This window comes from Halichoeres trimaculatus, unplaced genomic scaffold (genome assembly GCF_033239565.1).
Source record: "Halichoeres trimaculatus isolate MK-OKI-2021-1 unplaced genomic scaffold, fHalTri1.1 fHalTri1_scaffold_1, whole genome shotgun sequence".
Classification (NCBI taxonomy): domain Eukaryota; kingdom Metazoa; phylum Chordata; class Actinopteri; order Labriformes; family Labridae; genus Halichoeres; species Halichoeres trimaculatus.
In genome coordinates this window covers 27,678,718-27,699,455 of record NW_027437179.1, presented here as the reverse complement: position 1 = coordinate 27,699,455, position 20,738 = coordinate 27,678,718, and the positions used below count along the sequence as shown (strand labels likewise).

The window sequence follows — 20,738 nt, the reverse complement described above, 5'->3', positions numbered from 1 at the left end:
TGTGTTGGGCTGTGATGTGACTCATCAAGTTTACAAATATGTTCACTGTTTTTGTGCAGGGAATGTCTGGTGACAAAAATAGATTAGAAGTTGAAAATCAGAGAAAAAAATTGGGGGAACCTATGTGAATATGACAAATTTGCACGCACTCACTTTTATAATTTTTGAAACACAGATTCTTCTTTATAGTAGCTATTGATTTTAACTACACTAGAAACGAAACCAAATGCCAATTTTGTTCCACATTGAGCACTTTTTCTTAAAAAAAATGCCTTGAGTCAGCTACCGTGACCAATATTTAATATTAGTTTTGCCCTTCAAATTTTGACAAAAAGTACCATTTGTATTCACTAATATGAATCTTAAGCTGCTCAGTAATTTTACAATGAAAAATACTGCTTGTATGAACTTTTGTTAAAAAAGAGACTGGTGATTTGTGGAGTGGCTTGACTTTTTATATATACGGTCAGTAAGAGAGAAATAGAGAAAAGTTTCAGCAATAGGAGTATTGCTCATTTTATTCATTCACAAGCGTAGCAACCTGTTAGCTCAGCTAAATGTTGCTGAATACACAAATAAATAAAAAAATACACGTGTATACAATGCAAATATACATTGTGGTACATGTTATGGATTGGCTATAACCTCTGAAATTTACTAATTACAGGTAACAACACAACAGCTAAAACATCACTCTACATACAACGTTCTAAATTTAGTTTCCATATTTCAAAAAGTGGACAGAACACAAATATCAGTACGGCTGCATTTAACTGAACATAAGAGCAAATGAAAAACAGCTAAAAGATTTCAAAGAAATCAAAAGTGATAAAATCAAGTTGTTTCTTTTGAAAAATATTAGTATGTAACTGCAACAAATATTAAGGCACTTGAACTTAAAACAATGCTTTCTTGCTGCTATAAAATTGTAAGCTGACTGTGGTCATACAGCACATTTCTAATCTGGATAAAATCCACAATTGGTGATTTTAGTGTGATTTTCACCAATAAATAAAATCTCTTTTTTTAAGTAATCAGGTCATTTATTGTAACTTCTTCAAATCTTAACTTGCAATGCGCTCTGATCGGTAGAGTGTGTGGTTGCTAAATGTGAACTAGAATCCATTCTGAAAAGTCATGTAAAAATTTTACATATCCTTAATGGTCAGCTTACCAAATCTTTCAACTCATAATTTTAAGTAACAAGACATGAACTTAATGTAGTAAGTTCTGAAGCTAAAAAATAGCAGTTTGCTGCAATAGACAACTACATCTATGTACAAAGAGCTGATGAGTACAGATGAGCTGATTTCACTAATTTACACTATGACTTTTTACAGATTTTAAGGGAGAGTATACAACAGAAGAGCTACTTAGCAACTAGCTTTAAAGGGACTTGTACACAAAATAACAAGGGATGATGAAGAACACTATTCAAGAGACTAATCAAGACTAAGAAGATGATGAAAAGCATGACGCTGTGAAATCTCTGCAAACTGGGGGGAAGTTAAACAGCATAGACATGGTTTTATCATGCCAAATGTATTGGCCCTACTGCAAATGTGCTTGTTGGGGGACGAGGGTCTCTCCTTGTATTTGTGCACCCTAGTCTCCCTGGCTTTGTGGCAACATTTGAGGAACATCTCCATTGCAGCGTGCCTGTGGCTGCTCCTCCTGCCGGGCTGCGACGGGCAGAGGAAGTGCAGGGTTTGTTGCAGTCTGTGTGTCAGGAGCCTTTTCACTCTGAGCAGCTTTTAAGCTGGCAGCCTTTAAGGCAGCAGCAAAGCTACCACTGCCACCAGGTGTTGGAGCAGCAGCACCAGCAGGTGTATTGGGGTCAGCTGCGGTACCAGCAGCAGCAGAGTCTCCCTGCTCAGAAGCCCGGAGTCTCTTCATGAGGGTGGTCACTCTCACGGCTTTCTGTGAGTGATAGAATTACAAGAGTCAATATTTATTTACTGATTCTGCATGTTTTATAGTGGAGCTGTGACTTAAACATGCCAGTGATCACATGAAAGTGAATACATGAAGCTGTAAGAACAGTGGCTACTCCTGTGGTGAGCTATATTTCAAGTCTTTAGGATTGAACCCAAGCTGCTAAAACCCTCTCATTCCTAAATATGTTTTTGATTTTTTAGCCATGAGAACAAAGGGATGAACGCACAACTTCTGCAGCACACCATTATAGATTTTCCAGAGTTGTCAATAACAGAGAACACACTTTGAAACTTTTTGAACAATGGTGAGGAAAACAAACTTTAAAATGTAGAGCATGAAATTCAATAAAAATGTTTTTTTTTTTAAGTTTTGATCCCCATCTTGACAATAGGAACCATTTTGATCCACAAAAAAGACTGAAGTAAACAAAAGATTTTGCTGTTTTGATATATGCTTTACCTTCCACTTTGCTTTGGCAAAGTTCTTTTCTATTTGTGCACAAACGCCATCCTTGATGTTCTTGTCTGAAGCAGCATTCCCAGAAATCCTAAAGGAAAAAGAAAATGAAGTTTATGTGTTGTTCTCATATCAATGTTTCATATTTAGTAAGCTCTACTTTCTTCCTTTCTTTCTTTTTTTTACCATTCATGAGCAATGGCTTCCTGTGCAGTCAGCCGTTGGTCCTGGTCCACTTCCATCAAAGATGCCACCAAGTTTTTGGCTTCAAAATAGAAAAGTAATGAAAAAAGTTAACTTCCATCCACTCTTATCTTTGTTCTGTTTAGGATCACAGGGGGCCTGGAGCCTTTACAAGCTGTCATTGGGCAAGAAAGCTCTGGACAAATCCCCAGTACAGAACAACCATTGACACCTACATCAAAGGAATAATAAGAGTCACCAATCAACCCCTCAATCGTGTTTATGAACTGTTGGAGGAAGCCAGTGTACCTGAAGAGAACCCAGGCATGCATGGGAAGGACATGAAAACTCCAGCTTTCTAAACTTAATGTCATATGTAGGGTATAACTTAACTCGCGTACATTTGATGTGAACACGATAATCTCTTACCAGAATCTGAAATGTCATCCCAGTACGGTGAATCAAACTCAAAGTCCCCAGACAGAATCTTGAGGAAGAGGTTCTTGTCGCGGTTGTCAGGGTCATCTTCATCAGAGTCATCATAGAAAGGAGGATTTCCAGACAGACTAATGAGGTGGCAGAATAAAAACTTTTTGGTAAACCACACAAAAAAATCAAATCATCTGCTAATCAGGAAGCATCTTAAGAATATTTGTAAGCACTTACAGTATATACATGATGACACCTATTGCCCAGCAGTCCACAGGTCGTCCGTATCTCTGCCTTCCCACCATCTCTGGAGCTGATTGTGAAATCAAGTATTTATGACAACAAACCCTTTTTAGTAAGTCTGTTCATTCTTTTTTATTTTGCAGTTTGGTTTTGTTATTTACCCAGGTATTCTGGAGTCCCACATGGATCCTTAATGAGCCCATTCTCCAGTTTAGCCAGCTGGAAGTCACTGATGACAATTTTGGAGTGCTTCAAACGGTTGAAGTAGACCAAGTTCTCCAGCTGAGGGAGTAAACAAAGAGATGTCTGAATTGGAAAGCAGTCATGAAAATCATTAAAACTGGCTTGTGGTAAAATGCAGTCAGGAGAGGTACACACCTTAAGATTTCTGTGGACTATTTTCAGAGAGTGCAGGTAAGCTACAGCCTCCAGCACCTGCCTCATCACATTGCTGGTGTCCCTTTCAGAGTAATATCCTTGATCTAAGATCCAGTCAAACACCTCTCTACCTGTAGCACTAAAGACACGGAAGATCCAAATTAAATACATGTCACTTGTTGATGACAGGGATGGAAAAAAAGGAAGTAAACACCAGTCTTTAACTAATCGAGGAGGCTTTGCACACGCCAGTCTGCACAAAGATTTCCCTCAAGAGCAGCTCATAATACTCACAGCTCCAGAAAGAGGAAGTACTCCTTCTTGGTTTCAAAAGCGTCAACCAGCTGGAGGATGTTGTGATGTTTCAGCCTTTGAGAAGCAGGAAAAGGTTGAAGAGGAGGGGGGAGAAGATGGTGGGATGTAAGTGGGGTTAAAATAAGCAACAAATAGTCGGTGAGTAGAAGAAGCAACACAGCAACACGCCAGAGGTTTTATGTGAATTTGATATCTTTATCCAAAATGTAACAAGAGCTGGTATCATAACATCACGACTGACCCATGCAAGTTGAAAATGTGATGTATTTGAGTAGTGATTAATTTTAATTTTGATGAATAATGATCACTCCTATAAATGACAATTAATTTTCCTTGCTGATTTATTACATAATGTTCTTTTATTTGCTGTTACCAGATTCAGATTCCTTTATGAAGGTAGATTATGGAGGGAAGTAAACATGTGTGGGAGTGGGTATAAGCATGGGTAGTATAAACAAAACAAGTATAAACATTTACTGAGTTTTATTTTACAATACTAGGTGGGTGTCTTGCAATGTTCAGCTCCCGTATGGCACTGGGATAGAAACTGTTCTTAAATCTGTTGGTGTTGTTCTTGGTGAAACTGGGACTCAACTAACAATAATACCTTTCAAGAATTTCAACTCTCTACCACACATTATTTTAAAAAGTTTTGAAAAGATAAGGCTGGATGAAACCTGATGGAAGGATCAGTCCTGAAAGACTATTTTCTGGAGCATTATTGTTACGATATGAGTATGACAGCAGGATAGTCTAATATATGTGCTATCAAATGACTGAAACCACAGACATCTTTTTAGTTTCAGTGAGAGATGGCACAGATATCAGGGTGGGCACCACTGTCATTGTTTTGAATGAGCATATCATCTGTGATTTAGTTCTTTTCATGTGAATTAGAAACATGGTCATTTTTATTTCAACTTTAAAAGAAGGGAAAAAAAGGAAACTGAAACCCAGGGATGGGTATTGATAAGATTTTACTGATACCAATGCAATTATTGATTCTGCATATTGATCTGAGTCTTTATTGATTTCCTCATTAATTCCTCCTGTGAATTTAATGTGTAAATAAAGTAGGCTTTACAGGTTTTCTGTTTCAATAACATTTTATTGAGTTTATAAGTAAAAATGACATGACGCTCTTGGTGTTTAACGCCGTGTATCCACAAATGTTTTAACATGTTGCACAAATCGCACTTTGCATTGGTAGCCTTCTTTTTTTGGTCAAGTTAAGCCAAGTTTATGATGATCACTTTGATCTTTCTGTCATTATCTTGGAAATTCTGCTACCAAATGATGAACATGTGGCATGTGGCACTTCACGTGACGTTGACATTAGGTCTGGCCACTCAGGCATAATATAAAGAACTGACAGGGGTATCGTTAAGCATAAAGGCTAGTGATGATGATGGATCAAACAATTCCTGATCAATTCCTCACAGAAACTGGTTATGGATACCCAGTTCTCCTTGAAACCACTAAATTATGTTTCAGCTTTACAGACATGAGCATGCAACTGCTTTGAGTATTAAACTTTAAACACAAGAAGTCCAGACTTCATGATGTCAGTCTGCAGGTCTTTTGCAAGAAACTTTTTTTTCGCCTTTAGTTAAACCTAGATGGATAAATGTGCTGCTCGTTTGTGATGCAGCTTTGTCTCATAGCCAGGACAGTTCCTCAAACACGTACTCTCTATAACTTGCACTTACATCTTTAGGATCATTATCTCATTCTTGGCAGCTTTCCTCACTTTCCTCCCGTCCTTTTTGTGGAACTTTTTACAGGTGTACATTTTCAAGGTGTTCCTATCCTTTGCCCGGAATATCTCACAAAACTCCTCTCTGTTAAAAAGACAGTGGGAAGAAACAAAAAAATCACATTTATAACAGCACTTTGTGGGATTCTTCACATTGAGTTACAATACAGGTGAACTTACGATTTAACGATCTGTCCAAGGTCATATTTGTCAGTGACCTCTGATGGATTGTTGTAATCCTTCTTTTCTCCGAGTGTCAGACAGCCAAATGGCATGGCAGCTTGTGCCCTTTAACCAGGGAAAGTCCTGCCACAACACAACCTGCCAACAACACAAAACATGTTAGATTTAACTGACACTGTAGGACAGCATCATTTCAACAGAGTATGTGGAGCTGGAAAACAGAGTTGTATGTTCATGGCTTCCTTGAGTTTAATGTGGTGATAAATGGTTTATTATTGGCAATAATGATAATGGAGGAAACAACTGCTCAGTGATGGCTCTTTAAACACAATGTATGCATTAAATCAGTGTACGAGTTAACAAAACAGTAAGAGGTTTGGATGGATGTGTTTCATCCCTCTGAAACCTTTTCAATCACAGAATAGCTTTGTGTTGCTGAGCTTGTGGAGACCAATTATTTCACATTATCCCATGGGCAAAACAACACCAAATTTGATTTTCCAATAACACAGTCTCTTCAGTGAACTCTGTCAGACTGCCAGGTTTGGTTCTAACACTCTGCAGTGAGTCAGGTCTGTGCTGCAGCAGCAGAGGATGTCTAATTATTCATCTGTCTGCTTTACAGAATAAAAAAATATTCAGATTATCATGACCCTGTGCTTGAGCTGCAACTGTTGGCTCCCTTCTTAAAAAGAAAACATTCAAACATTTCAAAAAACACTTTGAGGAAGCCATTACGTCCAAATGGTAAAATGTAGAAGAGTTTTGTTTTTTAAAGCCAGTGAAAAGGGAAGTTATAAACACTTCCTGTACCTCCAAACACAGATGAGAACCTTTCTATAATGAAGTCAATATGGGATGAAAATAAACAAAAAGTTTCACAAATTCAAGTCTGCAAAGTGAACTTTTGCTAAGCTGACTTTATCAGGTGGATAGGAGCGTGTCCCAACATTTTGACTGGTGTGGCTGGATTAGGGCACTGACACTGAATTAATCAGTCGTTGATGGGTATTGATAAAGCAGCCTCTGCCATCAGCGTATAAATGTGGTGTCAATGTGGCTAGGGATGGGTACCGAATTAGGTACTTTTATAGGTACCGACCGAATTCTGTCAAAAGTACTGAGTATCGACTCAGGTAAAACCAAAAGGTACCATGTTTAGGTACCTAAACACATCCTTGTGACTGTGAGGGAATAGAGGAGTAGGCAATTTTCCACGCTGGGCATGAACACAGCATTGCAAGGTTATATATGGAAGAACAAATATGTTAAATTGAAAATTTTCATTAGTAAACAAATTGATAGTCTCTACCACATAAACACAAGAAAGTACCGAAAATTGGTACCTTGGAGTACCGGTACCAATTGCCAGGTACCGGGCTTTGGTACCGTATCGTTTCAGGTGTGAAAGATACCCATCCCTAAATGTGGCTAACATTTGAGAGCTCTCAGAATTATAAACAGATTGTTTTCCATCACTTTGATTTTTTAACTGTAAGACTCAGCAGAGTGGCGTATATACAGCTTCTTAGCTTGATTCTTTATGATCTCAAAAAAGAGCTTCACTGAAATGCAAAGAAAGCTTTTAGCAGCTTTGTACAGCACAGCTCAAAGAGCAAATTTAATGTTAAGTCTCCAACAAGGCAAATAGGCAAGCAATCTCTATGACCTAATAGGTAAATGAGTCTGAGAGTTAAGTTTGGCAACCTCAAGCTTCTTTAACTTGTTCCCAAAATGATAAAGAAAAATATGATGAGGAACTGTTCTGATTGCACTCCCTCGCCACCTTCTGGCGTGGAGTCACACGCACACAGTTGTAAATTACTTTGAGCGAGGCGTGTGTTTGGTTTGATTTCCTTTGTTCAAGACAACTTTTTACGGGATACAATGCGCTGAAGTAAGTTATACTTTAGTACAGTTATTTAGCGCTACGGTTTGAAGCATGACATCAAGCAACCGTTGTAGTAGCCGGCTATGGCAACATTAGTAGCCCGGTGCTCCAACATATCTGTAGGCTAACTCCACAACAAGGAAACACTGTCAGTTTGTGTGTAGTCAATATGTGGAGCAGCTGGCAGTCCTATGCTCTAAGACATGTCTCTAATGTGTAATGTTAGTAAATCCTGGTTAGCTATGTCCTGCTAGTTATCTACCAAGCAGAGCTAACGTAACCTCACTCTTCATTTCATTGATTGACTCTCAAGTTTGAACAGACCACTGCAGAATAACTGCCGCATGTGGGTTGGAATGAACATTATCACTAACAGCTTAGCCGCTGTGTTAGCTTTTAGTTGGGGCTGTATCAATCTCCTGTTTAGCTTTCTTCTGCTATTCTGTCCTTTTTCTGTCCGACAATTAGACTCCTTTGTACACCATCACTACAAAATTAGTCACAGAAATTGTTTTTAGCGGAGAAAACCACCGATATCTGTGTTTTATCTCTTCTTACTACTACTACTACTACTTTGTCAGCTAGCCTAGACTTAGACGTGCCATAAATCCAGTCCGGCTCAACCCGACCTGGGAGCTACGAAGTAGCGATCAAAAATAAACTGTAACCAGCAATATTGGCGCTGATAATCTCATTTTAAGTGTGGATTACAATCAGGCATATTTCTAGAAGAGAGACTTTTTCAAGATCACTGTCAAACTACCCACACTCCCTTCAAACTGACCGTATCACTGTTATAAGTGTGTAAATTTGTGATAAATTAATCTCCAATATTGACAGAAATTACAATTGAACTGTAAATCCCAGCTTTGGATAACTGAAGAATTAAACTTTCATGTTATGTGCCACTGTCAGAGTTGAAAGTGTGAAATTTAACTGTGTCCAGCAAAAATGCAAAGCCCACTTGTGTTGATAATTTCATGCACACACACACACACACACACACAGAAAACACAGAGGAGAAAAGAAATGAGTTGTATAGGTCTGTCATATATAGATTAGCCTTTTGTCACTGAACTGATCTAACGTTTGGAGTCTGTGTTGGATACCCCTTAACACACAAACATTAGGCTTCATTAAAATCCAACAGAGCCAGATCTGCTCCCTTAGATACTTGTCAGCCAGAATGTAATGCAACAATTTACATAGTGTTTATGGTATATAAAATGTATTGTCTTGTTGTTCCTCTTTCTAACAGTATATATGAGCACACTGGTCATCAAACCCAGTGTTCACTCTTATTAACACAGTTGCTTTACATCTGGTAACACCACACTTATCTGCAGGATAAACCACTGTCTTAAACATTTTTAACTGCAAACAGACCAATAACAGAAGTTTACTCACATAAAGTAATTGAACATTTTTCAATGCCAATTTTACAGTCTTACTGAATAAATAGAACAACTGAAAAACTGGAGAGCTATCATAGATATAGGCTGATCTCAATAACCTTGGACTATTTATTTTTAATAGACTGAGCAACAACAGTCTTTTAGGAGGCAACTGTCTGACATTTGTTTTTCAAATTCACTTCTAAAAGTAAGTAACAGACCTTTGTGTACAAACCCTCTGCAGTGGAATCGCGAACATATAACTAGAAGTGATCTGAATCATGGCAGCCTCATAGCAGAATACTATACATGTTCACTACTAGCAGCTGGTGAATTGAGTTCTAGTATGGAAAACAGAGCCAGTTTGTTGGCAGGCCTTCGAGTTGAAAAGGCAGCCAGCACAGGAGAGTGGGAGTAGAGATATCTGACTGAGGTGCTGTCTGGAGCCTCAGTCAAGACCCTATCAGAGGCACAAATTCTGCCTGCTTTAGCTTCCAGTCATATCTGTTACAGTACAACAAAGAGCAGACGTTCAAATGTTAGAATGGGATGCACATGTAAGAAGAATGATCAATTAAAAGCATTTTTTTATGGCTCATTACTGTAATGCAACAAAGCAGAACATCTCCTGCTGAAGAGCTCATTATTGTGTAATATCATGACTAAAAACAAAGACTTTCAGTATTAGACAGCAGGCTTTATACACAGCACAGAAGAGTCCACACAGGGACTCATTACTCTAGGATCTGGGCTCAGCTGTAGAGCTGAAATATTAAGTGTGACCTTATGTAAATTGCTTGTTTATAATAACTAAAAAGATTCAGTTTCCACTGATGTTCTTCGTTTAAGCCTCTTTATTGAAACTGATTAAATGGAGCTTTTCTGTCTTTGATCTGAGCACAGCAGGGAGAAAAATATTCATGAAATTTTTGATTCCCTTGGATGCAATCCTACTCTGACTAAAAGAAGGGATACAGTGCTGTAGGTTTATTTCTTTATTTTACACCCTTACACCCTTACATACATAGATTACGTGACATTTTGTTGAAAAAGTCAACACATCACTGAAAAACCAAACATGCTCAGCAACTGCTGCTCAGCATAAGTCAGATTGATCTTTTCCGTTTTTATTATTACTATTATTTTCAAAGGTTTTAGACTGAATAAACGCAAAAAATGGTATCTTTACACTTTCTGTGTAACTGGAGCTTGATTGTGGAGTATGGGTATGTCACACTAAAGTACTGTTAAATAATCCCCTACATAAGCCCAACAAGATGTAAACCCAAAATAAAATACTGCTGGAAATAAATTTAGTACAACTCTATCCACCTCTTCACTGAGGTACATAAACAGTAATACTTATCTCTGTAAGTGGTGCTCGTCCCAGTTAAAATAAGATCTCTTATCGAGCCTCTGATGTTATCTAAACTACTCAGCCCGGCCTGCGCTGCTACTATACTATTTTTTGTTATTGCAAGAAAAAGTTGGCACCCAAAGTCTTTTTAACTGTTTTTTTGAGGTCTCTTGCTGCGTACAGTAGTACTCTTTTGTGATTTTAAGAGTGCTCTGTCAAAACAAGAAGTGGTGTAAAATGCTGTTTCTTTGAACTCACCATTTGTTTTTTGTTTTTGTTTTTGTTTTTGTTTTTGTTTTTTTTACACAAGGCTACAGTATAAGTATGACCACATTAGTATTTTGGAATCAAACCAAAACAATGGGATAATCACTGATAGACAGTGTAAACCACAGTCAAAGTTGTAGTAGTGTCACCTGTTGGTTTTAACATTTTGAAGCTCAATGATGACATTTACCATGATGGAAATGCTGACTCATCCTACTTTTGATCAACCTGTAACAGGCAAAGAGATGGAGCTAAGGCAGGTTTGAGCAACAAATCATATACAAAAAGGAATAAAGTAAAGACATCTACATTCAGCTATCAGGTATAGTTCACATTTTTTAAGCCATTTATTTATTTATTTATTATTTTAATTTATTTTTTTAATTTATTTGTATTATTATTTTTATTATTATTTTTATTTATTTATTTATTTATTTATTTATTTATTTATTTATTTATTTATTTATTTATTTATTTTATTTTTTTTGGGGGGGGGTACATAATTGCACAGACATGAACTTTAAGAACTTTAAGATACAAAGATAAGTTCTCTTGTTACAGCAAATCCACATTTAGTAGTTTTAGCCACTTTATTTACAAGACCTAATGTCTGCATTATTTCCATATGAGTCTCCACATGTTGATATTCAGCATGTTACACATTTTGTATGCTTGTATATGACCTGTAGTAATGAGTAACCAACAAATAACTTCACATTTTCAAAAAGCCATCCCAGAGGACACTTTTCATTTGCATTTATAAAGCCTATGAATAGCTATACTTTTACACTCAAGGATTCACAAAAGTAATCAACAAAAAGTCAGGAATGTATTATTAAATGTGTGAAACATATCTTCTAGGTTTTTAAAGACAATGGGATCTTGGCACTTAAAACATAATATTGCCCAGAGTGTGTTTGCTAACCAGCTTTGAATTGACACCGTTCATTTTGGCTTATTGAGCTTTTGGTTGTCCACCTTTATATCAAACAATGACTTTTATTTTGAACTGTGGTGTCTCCAGGAAGTGCAGGAGCCAAAGAATATTTCACCCACGGGTGAACAAAAGGGGTTGGTGTTGAAAACTACTCAAACAGAGCACATCTCTTAGTAGAGCACAACAGCACTACAGTCCAAACACTGACATGTTTCAGTACAATGCTTATCTGAGCATCATGCAGCACACAATAGCACTCTCCTCTGTGCAAAAGAGGAGGGCTGTCAGTAAACCATTAGTCTGCAGTATGATGACTATTTGCTGGATGATTATGAGCTAAATCATATCCTCTGCATGAATCCTGCAATTACAATACCCAGACTGCACATTACTGTTTTCTGGCTCTCACACTGATTCACACAACTGTGCTGCCAGGGTGGAAGAATGATCACACAATGCATGCCTCAATTCGGTGCAACGATGCCTGTTCATACACAAAGAAGCACACAGATTATATGCTGCTCTTTGCATCCTCTTTTTAATGTTTAATACCTTTCACAACATTTTATATTTTGTTACATAATCAGAATTGTGTTCAAATTTGATGATGGTATTAACATTTAGCTGCTAAACATCTTGAATGGCCCTCGTTGGCACACTTTGGAGGCCTCTGGTGCCTCACAAAGACAAGCAACACAATCATTGTCATGATACAGAGCAGAGTAAGGGGCAAGGCTAAGGTGACACTGCTTGAAGTAATCTTTATACTGCAAAATAAACCAGCAATCCCTACAACTGTCCCCCAAAAATGACTCATAGTACACAGTGCACCAAATACTAAACGCTAGTTTGATATGTCAGAGTGAATTTTGTGAGCGCATGTTTTTCCCCCTTTTTCAAAGTAAGATAATAAGCTGTTCTCCTTCACCAGAAGAAGAAAGGAGAAGGCACTTGACTTGCTGAATCAGGACTCTTTTATCTTTGTCTTTTGAAAGATTTGAATGAAGAGTGCTTCATTAATGGGAATTAAATGCTGTGTCAGTTTTTGTCTGTTTAACTTATAAGACCATGACAAAAGCAGAGTTTCTGTACATGACAAAAAAAGATGATATTCTATGCAGACATTATTTTACAGTAGCATTAACTTTGTGAAAATAAAGCTTAGAATTAAGTTTTTTACAAGTATTACTGGCTATAATCTGCAAGCTATAACCTGATACAACCAGATTTTTTTGATTTTCAGTTACAAAAACATCACATGTGCAATGATGTAAAATTATTAGGGATTCTCACATACTATGTGATTGGAAACTTATCAGGGTGAAACTCTTGATCTTTTTATTTGGTATATATTGTTGCTGTCAAAGTTTGGTTGAAGCCAGTGAAAAATATTTGATGAAAATTGTTTTCACAGATTAAGTGAAAGAGGAGGAGCATGTGGGACTATATTGGGTGAATCATTTGATTTACACACGCAAACACCTGCACTGCATGCTAGGGGTGGGAGAAAAAAAATCAAAAATGGGTATATCAGGTTTTTTTTGATTGACAATATCAAAATCAGGATTTTTGTCAAAAGACCGGGGGTTTTTTTGTTTTGTTTTTTCAAATTCAAATTCTTCATTTCAGTCTTTGTTTATAAACTGGATTGGAAAAAAGTTACCACTTTTCTCCAGCAGAGGATGAAGTGCTTCTCTCGGGCTCACGTGATGTGCATTTTATGGCAAAATTTGGCTCCTGGTATAGTCTGCAGACTTTATCATTTAACTCTTTTACATGGTCTGATATTAAAAAACCAAACTAAAAATGGCAAAAATCATAAATATTGAAGAATCACAATTTAATTCAAATTTGCACCCCAAAATTCGTAAAAGAATCTAATCGCAAGAATATCATATTGTTCCGGCACTACTGCATGCATATTTGAGGTTTGGTTAACCACAAATAAAGCTATAAACTCTACTTCACTCAGTATATATTGCAGTTATATACAAATGTGATCCTACATTCTAAACGTCTAATTTTGAAGAGCAAAAATGTAATAAGGATGGCATTTTGAGCCAATGTTAAAGCAGCAGTGACTAAACCGAAATACATAGTTTAAAAGCTTTTGCACTAATTGGAGAAAATGTGTTCGACACATGTTGGCCTCATTTTTGAGAAAATGTATAAAAAAAACAATGAACTTTTGAGTTAATGATTCATTTGTTACAACTGACAGTCATTGGACTAATATGTTTCAAGACCTCAACTGAAATGAGCTAAATAAGCTTTTGAATTAATACAAAACAACCCAAAGAGGGACTTAAAGTGAGACTACATTTTTGGAGGTAAATAATCTTTTTACTATGTGTCACTGATTGATTATGTTGAGACATTTTTGACTGGGACTTCTGCAAGTGAAAAAAACATCAACTATTTCTACCTCTGTTATTCAGATCATTGAGTACTGACATTAATAAATCAGGTATTCAAAAGAATGAAAAAGTAAGTCTAAGTTCATTGCACAGTTAAAGTATCAAGGTAAGACCTGTGGGCCAATGACTGGCAGCTGCAGTGGCCATTCACATTTCAAAGGGGGGTCATGGGCACACTCTTAGACCAGCCCCTTCCCTCTAAAATATCTGGACGGTTGATTTCACAACTGAAGGGTTTTGATTTAGGTTAGAGAAAATGGGTCTATGGCCATTGTTTAAAAAATGTGTAAGAAAATGGATTTGTAGTTCAACATGAAATCTAAGGTTGCCATAAATGTGTGTGAAAGAGTTTTACAGTCCATAAAGCTTCTTGACATAATCCTTTTCACCTTCTGAAAAGGTCTATCTGAGGCGTGAGCTGAGTCGTGCTGACTGACCGTGAGGAAAAACTGCAAAGTGCGCACAGATTTCCCAGAAGTGGCAGCTTATTTTTATGGATATTGTTTGCTGTTGCTTTGTTACAGTTTGCTGTTGGTTCTACTGGCACACTTAGTCTGTGTCCAAGGATAAGAGTGTAAGAGTGCCTTCTGTGTGTGTGTGTGTGTGTTTACTTGTGTGTGGGAGGATATTTATGAAATAAAAACAGAGAATTCTCAAGCACCTTCTGAATGCAGTTTGGGGGCACTGGGAAAAATAACACGATTACATTAGGATGCAATCTGGAGAGTAGAAATGTGCAATTCTTTTAGTCGCTCCATTATACAAACTGAACTACGTACCAGTGGTTTCATTTTGACACATGTATTATTATTAAGTTATCATTTTGTCAAAGGCATGTCAGACTGTAGGAGCAGGCCGTGGGGAGCCGTGGATCCGGCCCCAGCCAAGGCTCTTCAAACAGAATGGCTGGGTGACGAGGGCAGATGGTGCTGATGAGGTTCGAGCCAAATGTTAAAGTCTGTAATGCCTCATTTATGAGCTAAATGTTGTTCTTGCTAAGCTGTGAACGCAGAGAACACAGTTACACTGTTAATTTTCAAGGACATTACATCACACATGAACACAGGAGGGAGGGATGTGTTTGTTTAGAGTCTGTGGAGAGGAGGAAAATGTTCATGTGCATGAATCAGTACGCCTTTGTGCTGAGCTCTGCAATGCTCCGAGTCAACCATTCATCTCGTCTTCTGGCATCACTGGCTTATCTGACTCTTCTGATGTTGTTTTGTTGCTATGGTCACCAAGTGCTACAGTATGCACCATGGTACTGACTGTGCGGAACAGCTCTCTGCGTACTCTTCAACATCAAAACTACCCAACACCGCTGCCACTTCATGCGACTGAAACCTTGTTAATTGGTTTGAATTTAAACACTGCCGACCGAAAAAAATCTTTAGAGAAACTCATGACAAAAAGCAGAGTAATGAATGATGCGCACTACAATCCAGGTAACACATTCAATTCAATGTGAAGCCTGTTACATAAACAAAGGGCCGCAGCTCTATTGAAAAAAAGGCCCTTTTGAACAGTCTATTCACTGATGAGTCTCTAGCTGCTCATCAAAAGCTGTCAAGGCTAAAGGGAGGAGAAAACTATACACCTGCAAAAAAAAGAGAAAAAGAAAAAGGATGGTGTGAGGCTACATGCCTGAAAGCACTGCAGCATCAGGCGCGATGTTTCAGTGGGTTTTTAATGAGCTTTCTTAATAAATCTATTACTTTTTTATCTTTGAACATTTATGAAGATACCCAAGTGTAATATTTCATCACCATAAAACTACTTATTGAGTGCTCTGCTTTTAACATGCTCCAGCAGATGGGCCCTCCTCATGGCACCACCATACAAGTCTACCGTTCCAGCATCAACCGGCTGTGCAACACAGCTTCCAAAGGTTTTTATTTTGCAAATTTTAAATGTGCCATTGATTTCCTGGAAGTCTTGAAAGTTAGTTTTAAAAATGTTAAAATGAGCCATGGTGAAAGTGAAAACTTTGCAGAGGCCTGAGCATGTACACACACAAACACACCTGTGTGGCTCTCTCTGTATGGTGTTACTGAGCTGAAGACAGGCCCCTCCGGTGATCTGACATGTAGGTGCACTTGTTCCCTTCTGGAGTGCATGAAGTGGTGGCTTTTAGCACTGACAAAGCAACTGCAATCACAAACTCTTCGGTTGCAAAATGATGGCAGGTAATGGCAGGGACACCATGAGGCTGTGAACATGTGAAGTCAGGGGTGCTACAGTCTGAGTGCATCCTGAAAGAGCACGCCTTGTTTCGGATTGAGGCACAGGTTCAGCTCATGTTGCAAACTGACTTGTTGAGCGCATCATAATTATCAGAAATGTGCAAATCATTCACATCAGAACAGGTCTCTCTGCTGAAATAACAGGCTTCTCATACAAACCCTTTTCTCTGGCAGCTACACATTTTAAATGACTGCATCAGACAGGTAGCCCTTACATGTTGCAGGTGTACAGATCGCATGAAAACTATCTGCAGGTTTTTATCATATCACGTGAGCACGTGCCATATTTCAGCTTAAATGTCTGACTGCCGCCAAACTTTTTTGAAATCAAGCATGTGTCCTCAGTAATGGACTAAGAGGAGCCGAAAACGACAGATTTAAACCCTATAGAACAATCCTCAACACTTCTCACGGTTTGGCAGCAGATCTTTAAAATCTTAAAATGGTTAGCCAAGATTACGCAAACTGTGCTCACTTACCTTCAGTGAAGTCAACTGATGTCAATCAATAATCCAGTCCGTCTAATAATGGACTATTTTTCTTGGCTTGGCTTCACTTTTCCCTCCGCTGATTGTGCAGCCTGTGTGCGCTATCAGACAGATCTCAGATAGTCGAGCATTTCCAACAAGTCAGCGTGTTCACGGAGTATTACGTGAACGTGTGATGGTAACAGCGGGCTATGATGCAGAAGGAGGGGAGGTGTGTGTGTGCGCGTGTGCGCGCGCGTGTGAGATACGCTACTGTGTCCAACAGTGAGGTTTTGTGTGCGCGCGCAGCAGTGCAGCAAACGCTCTTATGACAGAATCATCGTTTTAACGAGTTTGAACAGTGAATGAAGTGAGTGACGATGAAGGCTGCACGTCAGTTTTCAGGCACTCTGTTGAAACAAGCTGGGTCAAAACATTTTTCTCTCTCCGGAAGTTGATGTCAGTGTTTCAATGAGGCAATTCACCAAACAAGAGCAGATTTTCCTGTCACTCCTAAAAAAGTAATTCCTTACAGCTGATTAGCTTCACGTCAATCTGATCTCCTCCTAGAGAAGCATTATATGCTTTGGTTTGTCTCCTTACTGCTTTAACATCCGAGGTTTTCATAGATTTTTCTTTTTTTTTTAACGTGAAACAAATATTAAAAAAAAAAAAATAACAGAAAAGCAAGATTAAATAAATCAGGTCATCTTAACTTATTAATTTAATGGTCTGCACACATTGAAATTAATAGCATAACGCTTGACATCTCCACTTCTTAGAACTTCTCTGATTACAAAATTGAGTATAGCTTAAGTTTGATGGTGTGTTGTGACCTATAACTGGGCATACACTATGTTAAAATGCAAAGGAAACAGTCCTTTGCAGCCTTTTACAACACAGTCCAAATAGTTGATTTTGGTGGCCTCTGACAGGGCATACAGCCTATCACATTTTAAGGGAAGCCAAAGCCATCACTTATCCGCCCCTTGGAAAGCTTATACACTTCAGAATTTCGGATATCAAATAATTGCTCATTTTATCACAAGGTCTCTTAAGTTGAACAAATATCTTACAATGGTGGCTTGTCACATGATCCAAAAGAGCCAAGAAGTTAAAAGACAATAGCAAACGGACCATACATAACATTTTGATAACAAGGAAGAAAATGAACCATGCCAACATCTTGATGTTGAAGATAATAAAAAGCAATAATTCTACACCTGCAAGTTCCTGAACAAATGCTGCATGTAGGAGGAACAGACAAATTGAAAAATAACAGCCATATGATACTCAAAAGCTGTCATAAGCAGCTGATGGTGGACAGCAGTCTGCTCTACACAGCTTTGAAGATCCCGCTCTTCTATACAAGACTTCTCAGAGTTACACCAACCCAAAAAGAGATACAAATCCCAGAGGGTATGACTGAGACAAAGCTCAGAAGAAGAACCAGGAGATTTCACTGGGTCAGTGCCAACAACAGAAGTGTGCTCTTGACAGCAGGTTTCTGACAAACATTTTGATATGTGTGTTCAGACTTTAATACTGAGACCAGAAATTATTGAAAAAGACTTAACTGTCATGTGTTTGTCCGTCAAACCTTTGTTGTGGCTAATCTTAGTGTGGAACTTTACATTTCTGGCAGCCAGAAGTGGGAACATTAATTTTATGATGTTCATATTTGTTTTATTTGGCCACGGTGGACAAGTTGCATCGTAACAGAGACCTCTGTGTGCAGTAGAAAACTGATCTGGCATTTAAGAGCACAGAGCAATTATGTGCAAGAACATACAGATGATGTGAGGTGATCTCAGCTGGTAGGCAGACTGTAGCATTGGCTTATGTAACTGGAGTGTCTCTTTCCCAAAATGAGTAATGCCGCTAAAAGGCCATTGGGATAACAGGAAGAGTGCATCTTTAACCTGCTCCCCACCTACCCACAAAACCACCTACTCACTCCTCTCTGGCTCCTGGAATGGTACTTCGCTCCACAACTCCGGTTTTCTGAGGAGTACAAGTTGTTCTGTATCACAAATCTGAGTCCTGGAATCCCTCATATCACTGTCACTATTTTACTGCAGGAGGTTCATAATCCTCCCCCAATCCTCCACAGCAGGAGGGGCTCAATCACTCTGTCAGCTGTCTGAATCTGAGTCTAAAAATGTCTTTGAGATGTCAGCCTTAGAGACGAACCTGGAATTTTAATAGGGGGAGACAATTTGAAATTCTTCAAAGGTAAAACACTTTGAAACAAAAATATAACCCCAGTGACACGAAAGCAAAAGTTGAACAAAAGCATTTATTCATCAGCAGCAGGTAGGAGGCAGGGAGTCAGAAATAGAGCACAGGTACAACCTATTTGGGTATTTTTCAGATAAAAGGAGAGATAACTTTATTTTCAGGAGACAGCTGAGTGCCTGCAACTCATATATGTCTGGATCAAGGCCTTAATGATTGATTTAGCGTGTCAGTGTCAGAACTTTTTCACTTCTCAATGTGACAGTTAAGCAGTTTGGGAACAGCAGCTTACCTCATCATCCTGCAAACATGACTTAAAGCCATACTTGTTTTTTTCATGTCATAATACTTGTTTGCCCTAGATCTAAACAGATGCTTAAATTCACCGTTACGGCCTTCTCAGTGACCTGGACTGACAGACCATAATCCCACAGTGGCCATGATTCTCTTCACACACTCAGGGTGGGAAGTCTTAAATGTTACTGTCATGTTGTTCCAATATGACATAAATACATTGACCCAAACACATCTACAGACATCAGACCACATTTGAAAATATAGAACGTATATGATAACCCATTTGTTACCATCAGAACAGAGCTAACATTAGCTTCAGGCTCCTAGAAAAGTATCTTTTACACCTGAAAGTCATGAACATGATAGGAGAGGTGCACACAGATTCTTTTTAATGACACTCATCTTGTTCACATTGAGCACATGCTGCAGTAGTTTAAAAACTCTTTTTTTCAGTCTCTGTCTGAAAGACTTCATTTTAGAAGCTATCTCTTTCAGGCTCCCTGCTTCACAAACCCCCTTCCCTGTGATTCGCCAAAGTGAAGCTAACTTCCGATGTAAAAACCCAGTTCCAAATAGAGAACAGATTATGAAAAAATTGGAATCATTCAGTTAACCTGACTTTGTTCAGATTGCGTGTCGTTTGGATCATGTTTTTTTTTTCTTTGTTTTACTTCTCAGTTTGGAACATGTATGTAGTTCTGATCATAGGTATGTGCTAAGGAGCACAGCAGGACAGTTGTGGAGGGAGGTGTGTATGTGTTGTGTACACTGAGCAGAGAAGACAAACAGACTCTGTTGCACTGTACTGCTCTGCTTTATGGCAGCCCTTTGGGTTTAGTGTGAGCTATGATGACGGCGGTAAGTAAGTGATGAATAAAACTGCACAGTATTTAGTGACTTTTTTGCGAGATTTAGTGACTTCGTGTCTCTCCCTGAATGTTATTCCTCTCCTACAAGTGTCCATGACAATTACATGCAAATTGCTGCTTATGCTAGGGTGACCATATTTTGATTTCCAAAAAAGAGGACAACGGCACTGGCCTCGAGGCACAAATTCAGACAAGCTTCTTATATTCTTAATATTTTCACTGCCCCGTGGTTACTCCCGTCTGTGGAAACACCACAGTACTGGATTTTTTTGAGTGTTTCATGAGTGACTTCAACAGAATGGGGGGCTATAACACCTAGAGATGGGTACCGAATCAGGTACTTCAAAAGGTACTGGCCAAATTCTGTCAAAAGTACTGAGTACCGATTCATGTAAAATCAAAAGGTACCACGTTTAGGTACCTGAACACATCCTTGTGACTGTGAGGAAGTGAAAGAATAGTCGATTTTCCATGATGGAC

The 20,738-nt window shown here is 38.4% G+C and overlaps 1 protein-coding gene across 1 annotated transcript; it reads right to left on the bottom strand.

Annotated features, from left to right (window-relative positions):
* Positions 1 to 604: 604 nt before the first annotated feature.
* On the bottom strand, positions 605 to 17,143 carry LOC141799045 (caM kinase-like vesicle-associated protein). Its single transcript, XM_074681096.1, has 11 exons — positions 16,867 to 17,143; positions 5,879 to 6,019; positions 5,652 to 5,783; positions 3,922 to 3,996; positions 3,628 to 3,766; positions 3,411 to 3,531; positions 3,244 to 3,319; positions 3,007 to 3,143; positions 2,581 to 2,659; positions 2,398 to 2,485; positions 605 to 1,920 (listed from the first exon to the last, which is right to left on the bottom strand). The coding sequence occupies exons 2-11, from the start codon at positions 5,971 to 5,973 to the stop codon at positions 1,606 to 1,608; spliced, it is 1,257 nt and encodes a 418-aa protein (XP_074537197.1). The 5' UTR covers positions 5,974 to 6,019; positions 16,867 to 17,143; the 3' UTR covers positions 605 to 1,605.
* Between the last annotated feature and the right edge of the window lie 3,595 nt (positions 17,144 to 20,738).

Excerpts from the sequence above, each read along its gene's own strand:
- LOC141799045 (XM_074681096.1), bottom strand. The coding sequence starts at position 5,973 with ATGCCATTTGGCTGTCTGACACTCGGAGAAAAGAAGGATTACAACAAT. Across the intron at positions 3,320-3,410 it reads TGGGACTCCAGAATACCTGG|CTCCAGAGATGGTGGGAAGG; the intron begins GTAAATAACAAA and ends TTTCACAATCAG. Across the intron at positions 2,660-3,006 it reads GGATGACATTTCAGATTCTG|CCAAAAACTTGGTGGCATCT; the intron begins GTAAGAGATTAT and ends TCTATTTTGAAG.